This window comes from Mytilus galloprovincialis, chromosome 1 (assembly GCF_965363235.1).
Source record: "Mytilus galloprovincialis chromosome 1, xbMytGall1.hap1.1, whole genome shotgun sequence".
Lineage (NCBI taxonomy): Eukaryota > Metazoa > Mollusca > Bivalvia > Mytilida > Mytilidae > Mytilus > Mytilus galloprovincialis.
In genome coordinates, this window is record NC_134838.1 from 22393954 (window position 1) to 22409405 (window position 15452).

Consider the following 15452-nt stretch of genomic DNA (forward strand, 5'->3'; position numbering starts at 1 on the left):
AATTGTTTTTATGGGAGGTAACTCTTCACCTTACACTGAAAGGCATCAAAATGGCCGACTACGACCCAGAAAGAAATGATGAAAACAGTGACAATATCTTTGAAATCTTGCAAAAACAAAACATTGCTCAAGTGACAACCCAAACATTAGAAGGAGTAAAGCACGAAAACACAAATGGAAATATAACAAACGCAAAGAAATCGAAAGTTTTTAGAAATCTACCAGGTCTGCAGGTTGCACATGTTGTGAAGGAAGAAACAAATAATGAAGAGACACCACCAGATCCCAAAAGACCGCGTTTAACTGGTCTCCCTGTTACAAATACACCAGACACTTGTCCAAGTCCAGACACTGGTAAAAGAAGGCGTATACAGCACGATTACAGACGACTTTCCAACTCTGGATACTTGGATGATTATGTTAGTGGCAGGGAAAGGAGATTCTCCTCAGCAAGTGATAATTCAGATCTCAGTATGTCTCCATCCCCACCAAAATTGAAGACACCTGTGTCACCAAGTATAAAACTTGTTGCATCAAGTGATTTATCTCAGAACAAAGGTACTGTTGCTTTAATATATATAAACGAAATCATTAGTCTATAATTGGTTTGTTTATTCAACAATTGTCTGATGATTGTAAGCTAAGGTAATGCCACTCGTAATCACTTAATTCAATCAAATCCTGATTAATTAAAGTTACGTTATCAACAAGGTCTTTATAATTCGATCTTTTGATTGGTGAATATAATAATAATTAATTGTATTTTTATTTCAGGTAACATCAGAGGCTTCTATATAACACTTTTTTTTTTTGTAATTTTGAATATAGTCAATAGTCAATATATTTTAAGTTTGTATGTATCAGCTTGGGGGTCGACTTGTACCGTTGTGTATGTAACTATTTGTTATTACACAAGATGAAAGACTTGTTAGGATCACAGTCAATTGAAAGAAAATGCTAATTACTGCTGATTAATGTTGATGTCTGAATTCTTTTTATATACGTTTTAATATATTAATTATACCCAATAATCTTGAAAAAAATCTTGTACACCTTTTACATTATAATAAAAATCATAAACATTTATGAATTACAATTAATAGAATGAAATTCAAAACAGTGTGGCTGTGGCCATTGATTGACACATTAAATTCATCCATTGACTGGGACAATTTACGCAGTCTGCACGATTAGCTACTAGTCCGATGCCCCAGACTAGTAAAATTTGGTTAGGACTAGTAAGTTTTTGCAAAACTTTGTTTGGCCCAATAACAAAAATGTCAGAATATTGGTCTTCGGACTAGTAGTTGAAAAAGTTTTTGGTGCAGACTGATTTACGTGAACGTTTGTCTGTAACGACCACTGTTCACAACGTACCTACGATAGACATTTAAACTGTGGGGTCACCAAAGGTTTCTTAACGCCTTTAATTATAAAATAATTCGAAAATTAATCAGGAATAACCTTTATGTTTTGATTTATACAATTGATATAAATCAAAACATCGTGTTATTTCTGATTAATTTTTCGAATTACTTTATTAAGGTGTTGAGAACCTTTGGTGACCCCATAGTTTAAGTGTCTTTAAAAAGTACATAATGAGCAGTGGTCGTTACATACAAACGTTCACCTAAATTGTCCCAGTCAATGGATGAATTTAATTTGTCAATCAATGGCCACAGCCACACTGTTTTGAATTTCATTCTATATATATCTTTATTTTTATTCCTTATCCTTATAAATATTTTTTTTGGGGGGGCCGGATCGACCCTAAAGCTTTTTTATCAGGTCAGTTTGCACCCAATACACTTACACACCCAACATGTTCGCTCCCTAGGTCTGTTCGCACCTTACACGTTCAAACCTTATTTTATTCAAATTCAAGTTGAATATATATATATTAGATATTTTTTTACCAATTGGATGATATTATTTATGAAATGTTAATTACATGTACATGTACACAATGTACAGTACCTGGCCAAAAGTATTGACCACCTGCATTTTTTTGCTATATATTTCATATAAAAACACATTTTTTCAAAAAAATATTTTGAGGGCATTTATGGTTGGATTTTTATCAATATGGCCTTAAAAGACATAGAATTGTCTAAAGTATGTTTGTTTATTTGGTAATAGTTTTGTCTTCAGGTGTTTTTGTTTTCTCTTGATGTGAACGCATACAATAAATTTTTATAATTTAATTTGGTTGAATATATAATTATAGCGAATTTCTGAACAGAAAAATATTATTTATGTTCATTGATGTTTATCTTGTGAAAAAACGAAAATAATCCACAAAATAAATATAACCAAATAAACAAATAAATCTGTGACATTTCTGCTTCTATTAGTAGTTTAGTACAATGTACCAATTTACTTTAAATCAAACCAAAAATGACTCCAAAATAATTTTTTTGAAAAAATGTAGTTTTATATATATAACTAGAACACACCCGTGATATTGTGGGTCCGTGACTGAATTAAAGTATACTATGCGCAAGCATTATTTTAGTATTAGTATTGTCATCTGATAAAGTCATGCCGATTATAAGATACACTGTTTTCTCTGCTTTCAAATCTTTCTGTTTGAACCCGTCGAACTGTTACTTATCAATTATTGGTAATATCTTAGAAAGTCTTACTGATTAAAATACTACAATAGGTAACAATTCGACAATTTAGTAGTGTCAACCCTGTGATTATGACCCGTGTATATAGCATATTAATCCTGAATACACCGTTTGTTGTTGCGCCTGTCAGATGCCGAACATACAGATAAGGTAATAGGTAACAGGTGAATATACTATTGGTATCGGTATCGGACTCGACCCGGAACTTCTTAATTATTGGCAATATTAATTGCGTGGAAAACAAAAGGGCCTGGAGTGGTGTAATTTTTGTCGAGCCTGCAACTTTTGTTGCAGAAAGCTCGACATAGGGATAGTGATCCGGCGGCGGCGGCGGCGGCGGTGTTAGCTAACTTCTTAAAAGCTTTATATTTTAGAAGGTGGAAGACCTGGATGCTTCATACTTTGTATATAGATGCCTCATGTTACGAAGTTTCCATCAGTCACATGTCCAATGTCCTTGACCTCATTTTCATGGTCCAGTGACCACTTGAAAAAAAAGTTCAAATTTTTTGTAATGTTGAATTCTCTCTTATTATAAGTAATAGGATAACTATATTTGATATGTGCGTACCTTGCGAGGTCCTCATGTCTGTCAGACAGTTTTCACTTGACCTCGACCTCATTTCATGGATCAGTGAACAAGGTTAAGTTTTGGTGGTCAAGTCCATATCTCAGATACTATAAGCAATAGGGCTAGTATATTCAGTGTATGGAAGGACTGTAAGGTGTACGTATGTACATCTCCAACTGGCAGGTGTCATCTGACCTTGACCTCATTTTCATGGTTCAGTGGTTATAGTTAAATTTTTGCGTTTTGGTCTGTTTTTCTCATACTGTATGCAATAGGTCTACTATATTTGTTGTATGGAACAATTGTAAGGTGTACATGTCTATCGGGCAGATGTCATGTGACCTTGACCTCATTTTCATGGTTCAGTGGTCAAAGTTAAATTTTTGTGTTTTGGTCTGTTTTTCTCATACTATATGCAATAGGTCTACTATATTTGTTGTATTGAACGATTGTAAGGTGTACATGTCTAACTGGCAGATGTCATGTGACCTTGACCTCATTTTCATGGTTCAGTGGTCAAAGTTAAGTTTTTGAGTTTTGGTCTTTTTATCTAATACTATATGCCATAGGTCAACTGTATTTGGTGTATGGAAATATTTTATGATCTTTATGTTAGTCGCACAGGTTTTATTTGACCGTGACCTCATTTTCACGGTTCATTGCACAGTGTTAAGGTTTTGTGCTTTGGTCTATTTTTCTTAAACTATAAGTAATCGGTCAACCATATATGTTGTATAGAAGCATTGTTAGCTGTACATGTCTGCCTGGCATGGTTCATCTGACCTTGACCTCATTTTCAAGGTTCATTGGTCTATGTTTAGTTATCTTGGTTAATGTTAAGTTTATGTGACAATTGTTATAAAGCTTAGCTTTATACTTAGAACTATCAACATAATATCAATGATTAGTATAGAAGGCGAGACATTTCAGCGTGTGCACTCTTGTTAATTTACACCTTAGTACTATATTAGTTATATATAAAGTTGAATTCTTTGATTCGTCGTTTTTACGTGATGACGGCTGACAAATTGGACCTCGTAATTTTAGTATTATAGATATATAGCGAAAAAGTGACAAATACTTATGGCCACACTCTGTATGTATGTTTTCTGCTAATTGAGTAATTTGTATTTGTACCGTACGTGACAGCTAAACTTGATATTATTGTTGAGTGTTTGAAAATCATGATCATTGTTGTTTTAACTTGCTTTGATGTAAATACTGCATGTAATTAAAATTTATTGATAGATTTTCTTCTACACCGAGCCTCTGAAATTGTCCCACCCCGATTTTTTTTATTTTGAATAATGTACAATTTTTTGATTTTGTTCATTTCTGTTGTACTGATAAATTTCAATAATTTCATTTCATTCAAAACTTTCTGTTTCAAATTTTGGTTTTCATATTTTTTTTAGTAATTCAAAATAATTGTACATGTATCGACATATTCAGATATTCTGCTGCTCAATGAAAACATCATCTACCAAGAATAGAATTTGATTACGAGAAAGGCATGAAATAATCAGGTTACTACATTGTAGTAAAACGCTGTGTTCAAGAAGGCCATGCTGTACATGTACATGTATGTCACAAATTTCTGTGATTAGAAAACCATGGATTTTGTTAAATATACAATGACTATGTGTCAGGGAAATTCAACTGTGAATCAATATCCAAAGCTCAAGATTCGTGGAACAAATTGGTACAAAAAAACAAAACTGGATCAGATATATTATAAAGCATTTATAAATTTTACAAAATGTACATGCAAGGTATAATGTAGGGGTTTAGGGTACACATTAGTATTGGGTTAGAGATGGTTTAGGATAAAGGTTAGTTAATTGTATCTCTATATATATTTGGACCCTAAAGTAATAGAATGGCAAATAAACAAATTATTATATTTTTTGTTATCTTTGACTTCATTTTCTTATGTTAAACCAATAAACTATCAAACATGCTCGCTGCATTGAAAAGAGAGCATTGAAGACCCATTGGTGGTCTTCTGTTGTTGTCTGCTCTATGGTTGGGTTGTTGTCTCTTTAACACATTCCCCTTTTCCATTCTCATTTTGATCCCTATTGTTTTTTTTAATAAAAACAAGTTACCATTGTTTGTCCTAAACATGGACTTGTTGAATTGGTGCTCTGACAGGTATATTGTCCAATGACCAGGTCACCCTCTAGCATGTCTATGGGAGAATCAAAGTATAAGTAATGTATACATAAGAAACATTTATTTGTCTGTTTTTCAGCCAATGAATCAGTCTGATATTTTGATTGTTTTCTTTCAGTTCTATGCCAAATGGTAAAAGAGCACAAGTTTCCTGATAAAATGATGAAAGAAGAAAAATTAGTATCAAATGGAATTGACAAGGCTCATAATAAGGAGGTTTCTGTTGAAAAATGTAATGGAGGAGTCAGTGATCATGATGATAAGCGATCAGTGAAAGATGAAAATCAAACTAAAACTTCTAAGTCAGATGAAATTAAAACAGAAAAAGAAGGATCTAGCGAAAAGAGTCCTGTCAAAAGTCATAAAAATGAAAGTTCTGTCAAAAATGAAAGTTCTGTCAAAAATGAAAGTTCTGTCAAAAATGAAAGTCCTGTCAAAAATGAAAGTCCTGTGAAGGAAAGAAGCAGTAAAACCCCATCAAAAGAGGGGCATCACTCAAAGCACCACCATAAACATAAACATAAACACAAGCACCACAGTTCTCATGATAGAACACCCGTCAAGCAAGAGGAACCAATCTCAAGACCGAAGAACTTTGATATAAGGATGTCACCTGATGTACGAAGTTCACCAGATATACATAACTCACCATATAAAACAGAGGATGATCCCATATCTCACAATAGCATAAGAATCTTAGGGAAGAAAAGAATCCTGAATAATTGTGGCATTCAGGTTTGTCTGAAAAGGAGAACTGAAAATAAATGTATACAGGTTTCTCTAAAAGGATCAAAAGATCATCATTCGTCATCACATTCCTCCTCAAAGTCAGAAAAACACCGTGAGAAATCTAAGGAACATCGATCATCTCATGAGCGCACAACAGATCATAAATCCTCTCATGAGTCTTCAGGCACCAATAAACACAATGAGAAGTCTAAAGACCACCACGCATCATCATCACATTCTTCATCTAGTAAACATTCAGAGAAATCAAACAAATATGGCAGCCATTCAGCACCAAAGTCTGAAGATAAAACTAAAGCTTTGGTGGATCTCATGCAAAACAAAAACCTAGAATCCAGTAGAGATTACAGATATCGTAAATTTAGAAGTACGAAATACACAGATGAGCCATTTGCTAATTCAAAATTTCGTAAATTGTTTCATTTAGAAAAATGTACCAATGGTGGTGCACTTGTTCTGCATGTATATCAAGATGAGCTTAGAAATCTAACATCCGATGAAATGACAAAATTTGTGTCAGAATATTTTGATTTTGTTTATGGGGAATACCCAGAGGGAGTTGGCAACTGTGCCATGGGTATTGTTCATAGGTCAGCAGTCAACATGCCAGATTTTATTGATTATTTTTCTGAAAAGTTCCCCACTTTACACTGCCAATCAGGACTAATGGGTAAATCTGACATTGAATCTACCACTATCTCCAAATATCGTGAGAGCATGATGAGCACGTATAAAGATGGTACTCATCGCTCGGGTCCACTGATGCAGATCAGTGTAGTAGGAACAGTACATGAAGAAGTGGGCGATTATTTTCCAGACTTTTTAGACATGGTTGAGCAGAACCCTTTTTTAAAAGCGTTAATGCCTTGGGGAGAGCGATCTGTAGTGGCAGGTATGGCAAGGAACTTAAGTAATGATGGTCCTATATTATGGTCTCGACCTGGTGAACAGATGGTTCCAACAGCTGATATGCCTAAATCACCATTTAAACGGAAAAGGTATGATATATATTCCACTATCAGTGGTTTTTAAATAGGGGAGGGATTTGAGCACAAGCCATTTTAAATATATTTTTAATCTAGGGATAGTAAATTTAAAGCTGTGAAATAATATAAAAGTATTTCTTTTTTTCAAGAATGCTGATTTCATTTTTGTTAGAAAAATGTAGAAGAAGGCTAAACAGTCTGTGCTTCATTGTAGAACCTCTCTTGTTGATAATGGAAAATATAGATTCCAATATTTTTGTGTGTTGTAAAGCCCATCACATGTATTAAAATGTATGTACATTGTTGCATACTATGTATAGAGTGGTAAAGAAAATGAAAAAAGAAAGCAAGCATGAAGAAGCATTCATTTAAATATATCAGATTTGCACATTGTGTTGGATAATGTGTATATAAGGGTAAAGGCCAGGGGTGTGGAAATACTATGCCCGACTCGCCCGACTCGCCCGACTCGTACATTGAACAACCGGACAAGTAATTATTTTTGTCTTGGTTGCCCGTGGACAAATAAAAAAATTATAAAAGACAAAGTTCAAGTCCAACAAAAAAATACAATTAATTTTAAAACGTTTAAAGATGTTTAATTTATGTAAAAGAAACCAATGTTCAGCAAGTAAAAACATCAATGTTCATTACGAGAAATATTACATGATACTGGAAATAGATCGATTACCAAAATAAATAAAAATAAGTATGCCAACCCGAGTCGCGTAACATTGCATTGGCTTTGTCCATTGACCCGGGATCGTCGATTAGGTTTTATCTATCATTTACCGGACGTGTCATTTCTTTAAATTTTGTATCGAGATTCAGATTGATTAATACTTAATAAAAAGGTGGGCAAGCAAGACAAAAAGAGTCATGAGTCGAGTAGAAAACCTTAAATGCAAATGGAGGACACAGAGTATTTAAAAAAAAAAAAACAGAAGGGAGAATTTCAGACATCATGGATATCAGATTTCCCCTGGCTATCTTTGAAAATTCGGAAAATAAATTAAGTTTTTGTCTTATTTATAGATGAAGTCTTATTTATAGATGAAAGGTCAACATTATTTGTTGTCAAGGTGGAAAATAAAAGGGACGCTTTAATTACCCATCAAGACAATAATAAATGATAAAAAAAACAAGTGTGTCAGTGGAGAAGACTTGAGAGAAACGCAACAAAATTAATAGTTTATCTATTAGTTAGTTTATATTTCTTCAATCAATGTCCTCAAATTTAGTATATGTACCTACTGGCTACAATTTTTATTCAACATCTGCTGCAAAATTGTCCTTTACATGTCATTTCATTGGTTTGTTTGCTGTTAGGTTTCTGTCCCATTGATGTCAACCCATTTCCTACTTTCCTAATTTTTACACATATAAACAAATATATTTCATTTGTTTGTGATGCACAACAGTGCTAAGTAAGAATCATATATTAGCTAACAAGAAATACTTCAATATTTATTGGGATCATCAGGGCAAGTAAATTTTTTTCCGGACAAGTAAAATTTTAGGTTTCACTTGCTCGGGAACAAGTGCTCACAACAATTATTTCCACACCCCTGGGTAAAGCATTGGGATGAATGCTTATCGCCTTGCACTGTACATGTATATATCTTAACCAGTATGTTTCATGGCATGAAGACCGCAATATCGCCTATAATTTATACAATTTCATTATTGTAAAAATCAACTTTCATATGTTTAATTTTAATTATCTGTTTTTTAAATTAATAGTCATTTATCTGAAGAGTTTTCTGTATCACTATTTCTTTGAATCTAGATTTTTAAGTTTGCAAGAATAAGTATTACTGTTTGTTCTTATATGCATCTAAAGGGAAACCTTTGTATAACTTAAAAGAATGCATTAAGTTTCCTCTCACTGTGACTTTTATTGCAATTTATTTTCTGAAATATTTTACAGAGGAGCAAATGAGTTGAAGAATTTATCCTATCTACCTCGTGCTTCTGAGCCTCGTGAAGTATTGGTTGAAGACAGGACTCGATGTCATGCAGATCATGTTGGGCAGGGATTTGACAGACTTACAACAGCTGCTGTTGGTGTGTTAAAGGCTGTTAAAAAATCAGATGAGTAAGTTTAGAAAACCACACACGCACATACATGTACAATAAGCAGTTATTCTTTATGGTTGTTTCCACTAATGAAAATCCTTTGTCACCAAAAATGCAGATGTTAATTACATTCAAGAGCAGATTTAGAATGTTTTTGAGATGGGTGTTAAATATTGAAAAACAAATTTGAATGTATACATGTACAGACAGTACATAACAATATTTTTATTAAACCAATCAAAGGTCAATAGAATGCTTGATTACAAACAATACAATATAGAGAATGTATATATACATTCATAATTTGGAGAGAGAGAGATTTTAATTTTAACAACAAAATCTTAGGATAACTCAGGTTATCTCCCCTTGTACACAATGTCGTATTGAGAATATTATACTTTTTTTCCTAGACCATTCGTAGATGCACCAATGCCAGGTTGAGATAATATTTAATAAAAATAAGATGTACTTAATGGAAATAAAAGTATACATTCAGTTTTAACACAGAGAACAACTATATGTATCTTTGCTGCACAAATCATCAAGGGTTGAACTTTACTAGATCAACTGATTGAATGCAAAAATTGAAGCTTGCTCCCTTTAAAATAAATAAACTGTGATAACAATTGTCTGAAGAAAAAAATGGCACCACTGGAATTTACCAGATGTCTGAACAAAATCCTTTGTAAACATAGAAATAGAGGATGTTATATGATTGCCAATAAGACAAGTATTATAACACATCAATGGTAAAAGCAAAAACATAAAAAAATAGAATTCATTGTCTTAAATGGTGTAAAACATTCCAATAAAATTTAAAACAATCACAAAACTATGTTCTCTTTTAATCATTTGGAATACTTTTTGAATTTTTCCAATAATCATTCAAGTCCCATAACTCTAGAATGATACACATCAAAACTATGAAAATCAAAGAACTTTTGAAAAATTATTTTAAAAACAAACAGTTGTATATAAACAATAGTCTTTTTAAGATATTTGAATGTAACATTTTTGATATCCTTGTTTTATTGCAGCCCATGTTCAGACAGAGTGGTCAAAGATGTGATTTGTTTTCATCCTGGAGATTTCCCTCAGCTTGTACAGAAGTTGCACCTTGACCTCCATGAACCTCCTGTATCTCAGGTATTACTTTATATAGAAAATATACTAGGTTAGCATGTACAAACAAGTATAGCTGCCAACAATTCTTTTATCTAGCAGTTAGTCTACAGTGGGACTATACATGTGCATTTGCTGATTTGGTTGCAGAATATTCAAAGCATATAGTCATTTCAAGTCATGTTAAATCAATTTCTGTGTTTTCATCTATTTGAAAAAGAAGTTGTGTGATTGCAAATGAGACAACTCTTCAAAAGACACCAAATGAAACATGAATTAACAGCTATAGGTCATTGTATGGCCTTCAACAATGAACAGCGCTGTACTGCATATGGTAGTCAGCTATCAAAAGGCCCCGAATTTACAAATGTTAAACAATTCAAACAGGAAAATTAACAACCTAATTAATGGGAAAAAAAATTAACAAAAAACAAATATGTAACACAGCCACAAACAACATCCACTAAATTACAGGCTCCAGACTTTGAACACATACATGTACATGATTGTGTTATAATATTACGCTAGAACACACCCGCGAAATCTCGGGCATTCAGAGCGTTGTTGGAAGAATTTTGTAAAATATTGAATGACTGGAGAATTTCAGGAAAAGTATCAAAAGTCATAGGTACTTGGGAACAGGAAAATGTTTTTTTTTTTATCCCTCCTCCTTTATTTCCAAAATTCCCAATTTTTGGTTGTCTATTTATTTCAATATTTAGTATGATATGAACATTCAATTAATGAGCCTGTTATCTAGTGGTTGTCATTTGTTTATGTATTACATATTTGTTTTTCATTTATTTTTTTGTACATAAATAAGGCCGCTAGTTTTCCCGTTTGAATATGTTTTACATTGTCATTTCGGGGCCTTGTTTTTCGTTCATTTTTTTGTACATAAATAAGGCCGCTAGTTTTCCCGTTTGAATATGTTTTACATTGTCATTTCGGGGCCTTTTTGGCTGACAATGCGGTAATGGCTTTGCTAGTTGTTGATGGCCATACGGTGACCTATAGTTGTAAATTTCTGTGTCATTTTGGTCTTTTGTGGAGAGTTGTCTCAACATGGCCATTATACCACATCTTCTTTTTTTTGTAATCAGTTATTTTTTGTAAAACATTTAATGACTAGAGAATTTCAGAAAATGTATCAAAAGTTCACATGAATAATTCTAGCACTTATCTGTATGATCCTGTATATTATTAACATTCATTACTATATAAATAAAGTTTACTAATCGATCGGTGGTCATTGATATATCATACAGACCCTCTCTATTTAATCAACTCTGTGACCGCAGAGGATAGTAAACTTGAAAATGAAAGCAGATAGAATTCTGAAAATACACTTTTAGTTTATTTGTAGTATATTTTATGTTCAAAGTATACAGAAAAATGCAAACCGGAAGTCTAATCTGACTTAAAATTTCTTCCAATGACGGAAACAATATCCGGCTGCTTTTTTTCTCGTTTTTCTCCCAAAATAACTCAATCTGAATAATCATATGAATGGATGACAAATGCGACTATGCACTGTACCTATAGGACACAGAGGTATGTTGATTAATTTATTGGGGAAAGAAGAGAAGTGACACACAAAATGAGGTCTTCTCGTTTAATAGTATAGATGCGATACTGAAGCAGTGTGAGCCCTACATAAAAAACTGCCTACTTTCTATTTCATTTAGTTTATGTAATTAGTGGACTACTAGTAAATAAAAGAATATTACTAAGATTTTATACTAGTGTATACAATCATTCAGAACATGTTATTGTTTTATATTTTCTAGTGCATTACCTGGGTGGAAGATGCCAAGTTAAATCAGTTACGGAGAGAAGGTATGCGCTATGCCAGAATATCTTTACGAGATAATGATATTTATTTTATTCCAAGAAATGTAGTTCACCAATTCAAAACTGTCTCTGCTGTTACAAGTATCGCTTGGCATACCAGACTGAGAATTTATTATCCTGACTTAGACACTTCTATTGAGAATGAAATTAAATCTGCAACCAAAAGGGAGGTGAGCCATATTGCTAAAGATGAAAAACATGTACCAAAATATGAAAAACATGCTACAAAAGATGAAAAACATGCTACAAAAGATGAAAAACATATATTAAAACATGAGAAAAGAAAGGAAGAAAAATCTGTTGATAAGCATGAAAAATTAAAAGAGGTAAAGCATTCAAAACACGAGGAAAGAAAAGAAGAAAAATCTGTAGTTAAACATGAAAAAATAAAAGAGGAAAAGCATTCAAAACATGAAGAAAGAAATAGAGATGAAAAAAACGAGGTAAGAAAAAGGGATGAAAAACATAAAGAAAGAAAAAGAGATGAAAAACATTCATCTAAAAATGGAGAGAGAAAGAAAGAGGAGAAAATGGCTGCTCATCATCAAGTGGAAACTCTAACAATAAAGGATGACAGTAAATCTATAATAATTGTAAATGATAGCAAAAGTGAAGAAAAATTGTCTGAACAAAAACAAAAGCATATCATTAGTAATCAGGAAACACAGATTCAGCAGAATGGATGTGTAAATAATCCTCTGGATATTGAAAAAGATAGTAGATATACTGAAGTTGGTATGAGTCAAGGGGGTGACATTGACAAATATGTCATGGAGGGGCTCGCTAAGGATAGTCAAAATACTGAAGTTGGTACGAGTCAAGGTGGTGACAGATATGTCATAGAGGGGCCTGTAAAAGATAGCATAAATACTGAAGTTGGTATGAGACAAGGTGTTGACCTTGACAGATATGTCATAGAGGGTCCCACTAAGGATAGTGGAAATACAGAAGTTGGTACGAGTCAAAGTGGTAACAGATATGTCATCAAGGGGCCTGCTAAGGATAGTATAAATACCGAAGTTGGTATGAGACAAGGGGGTGACATTGACAGATATGTCATGGAGGGGCTCGCTAAGGATAGTCAAAATACTGAAGTTGGTACGAGTCAAAGTGGTGACAGATATGTCATAGACATGAAAGATGGGCCTGCAAAGGATAGTGGAAATACAGAAGTTAGTATGAGTCAAAGTGGTGACAGATATGTCATAGAGGGGTCTTCAAAGGCTAGTGGAAATACAGAAGTTGGTTTGTGTCAAGATGGTGACATTAATAAATATGTCATTGAGCGACCAGCTAAGGAGAATCACATAATAGAAGTTGAAGAATCAAGTTCTGAACAAACTCAAGAAAATGATGAATGTGAACAAAATTGTAAAAGTGATGAAACATCAATGAACAAAGAGCCAGATACTTCTAAAACTGGAGAGAAAGTATTTGACAGTTATGCTTCCGAAACTTGTGATATGGAAACTGAGGAGAATGAATCGTTTGTTCCTATGGCAGCAGGTTTAGATTGTCAACAACTTCCTGTGAATGAATTTGTGTCAGATGAACAAGAATCTGTACCTCCAGTGACAGAAATGCAAATTGAACAAATGGAAAATGAAGATTCAGCTGAAATCCACAGAGAAACAATAGCCTTGTTAGAAGAAGATGGCCAACAGGACAGCGCTCTACAAGAAAATCTTCCACAAGTGATTACTGGTACTATTCAAACAAAGTCTGTACGGGAAGATAAACAAAACCTCTTTGAAAATGTTTTTGGCCCACAACTAAATGCAAATAACCTCATTTCAGATGGCAGCAGCAATACACAGGACAGTGTGCAATACACACAGAATTCATAGTGTGTATAAATGCATTGGAGTATGGTCTCGAAATTTATTTATTTATTTTTATATTTGAAATTATTCGTAAACCTCAGTTCTTAACTTTAAACATTGTGTACCTTTAAATTTTTCAAAATATTCAGGTAGATTTGATTTTTTATTAGAATGACATAAAACTTTTAAAAGATGTTGCTGCCAGAAAAGAAAAATTATAATAAATATTTTGTATTATGACTTGACAAAATCTTTGTTTACCTTGCTTGCTAGCTGAACTGTGAAATCATTATTAGGAAAGGTATACTACCCTCCTTTAAGAGTAGACTAGTGTGATAGATAACCAATTTATATGTCTGTAGGGCTAGACTTCTCCAAAAGGAGGGTAGTATACCTAACCTAATAGGGATTTAAAGGCAACTTTCCAGAGTAAGGAAATTAAGGCTAATATAAATTGTAGTGAAGGTTAAAACTTATATTTTTACTTATTTATCTTCATCAAAATGATCAAGTAAATTTTAAAATCGCAAAATGGGTTAGAAGCAACTAAACACAAAATGTAGTACTAGTATCTATGAAAATAAGTTAGCTTATAGTAGCAAGATTCTATGATGCGTTAATTTATATAGATATATAAACTGATATGAGGCCAGTGAAACAAAAGGTTGTGAAGGTCTGTCAGAATATTGAGAAAACCAATTGGGTGAAAGACACTAAATAATTAAACCTGTATTACTCATAGGGAATTTGCTTATCATTGCACCATGTACAAGGGATTTTATATAATCATTTAAAGTCTAGTTGGTGTAATAAGATTTTTAGAGAAGGAAAGAGAAAATATCAATAAAATGAACTAAGGGTAAAAATACTTTTTTTGCATTCAAAGTGTGACTTGGTTGGTGAATTACATTTCTGCCTATTTGATGATTAAATTCTTAGGTGCAAGATTTGATTATATTTGCTTGCATTCATTTTTCATCTAACACAGCCTCCTTTTTTGTCAGCAAGGGTCTTTGACCAACAAAAGGGGTATAAATAATTTATTACATATGATTTTAAAAGTCCCTTTTTCATGTTAATTTATATCAAATGCATGTTTGATTTTATATGTTAAAACCATATTTCAAAAAAAAATCATGTGTTTACCTCAGGGTTGGCAAAAACCCGGATTTTATGAGTATTGCCCAGCCCAGTGGCAAATACTGGGAAAACCCGGGTTTTACTGGGTTTTAATGGGTAATACTGGGCAATACTGGGTAATATAAAATACTGGCCTGAATTTTAAAGAGGATTCAGTGATCAAACTCAATTGCAATACATTTAAGATATTAATAAACACATTTTGATTTATAAATTAGTTATATACATTTGAAAAAGTACTATTCTTGCAACTATGAGACAAGTAAACATGTAGGCACACATTACACAAACATTAATGGAAAAGGCCTTTATCAATAATTCT

At 32.9% G+C, this 15452-nt stretch overlaps 1 protein-coding gene across 1 annotated transcript; it reads left to right on the forward strand.

Annotated features, from left to right (window-relative positions):
- The first annotated feature begins 13 nt into the window (after window positions 1–13).
- On the forward strand, window positions 14–15132 carry LOC143069299 (uncharacterized). Its single transcript, XM_076243870.1, has 5 exons — window positions 14–558; window positions 5498–7124; window positions 9043–9210; window positions 10229–10337; window positions 12104–15132. The coding sequence occupies exons 1-5, from the start codon at window positions 51–53 to the stop codon at window positions 14012–14014; spliced, it is 4323 nt and encodes a 1440-aa protein (XP_076099985.1). The 5' UTR covers window positions 14–50; the 3' UTR covers window positions 14015–15132.
- Window positions 15133–15452: the final 320 nt, after the last annotated feature.

Bases quoted from the DNA above. Each gene is read 5' to 3' on its own strand.
- LOC143069299 (XM_076243870.1), top strand. From the start codon at position 51: ATGGCCGACTACGACCCAGAAAGAAATGATGAAAACAGTGACAATATC. The intron at 9,211-10,228 runs GTAAGTTTAGAA...GTTTTATTGCAG, and splicing joins GCTGTTAAAAAATCAGATGA to CCCATGTTCAGACAGAGTGG. The intron at 10,338-12,103 runs GTATTACTTTAT...TATATTTTCTAG, and splicing joins ATGAACCTCCTGTATCTCAG to TGCATTACCTGGGTGGAAGA.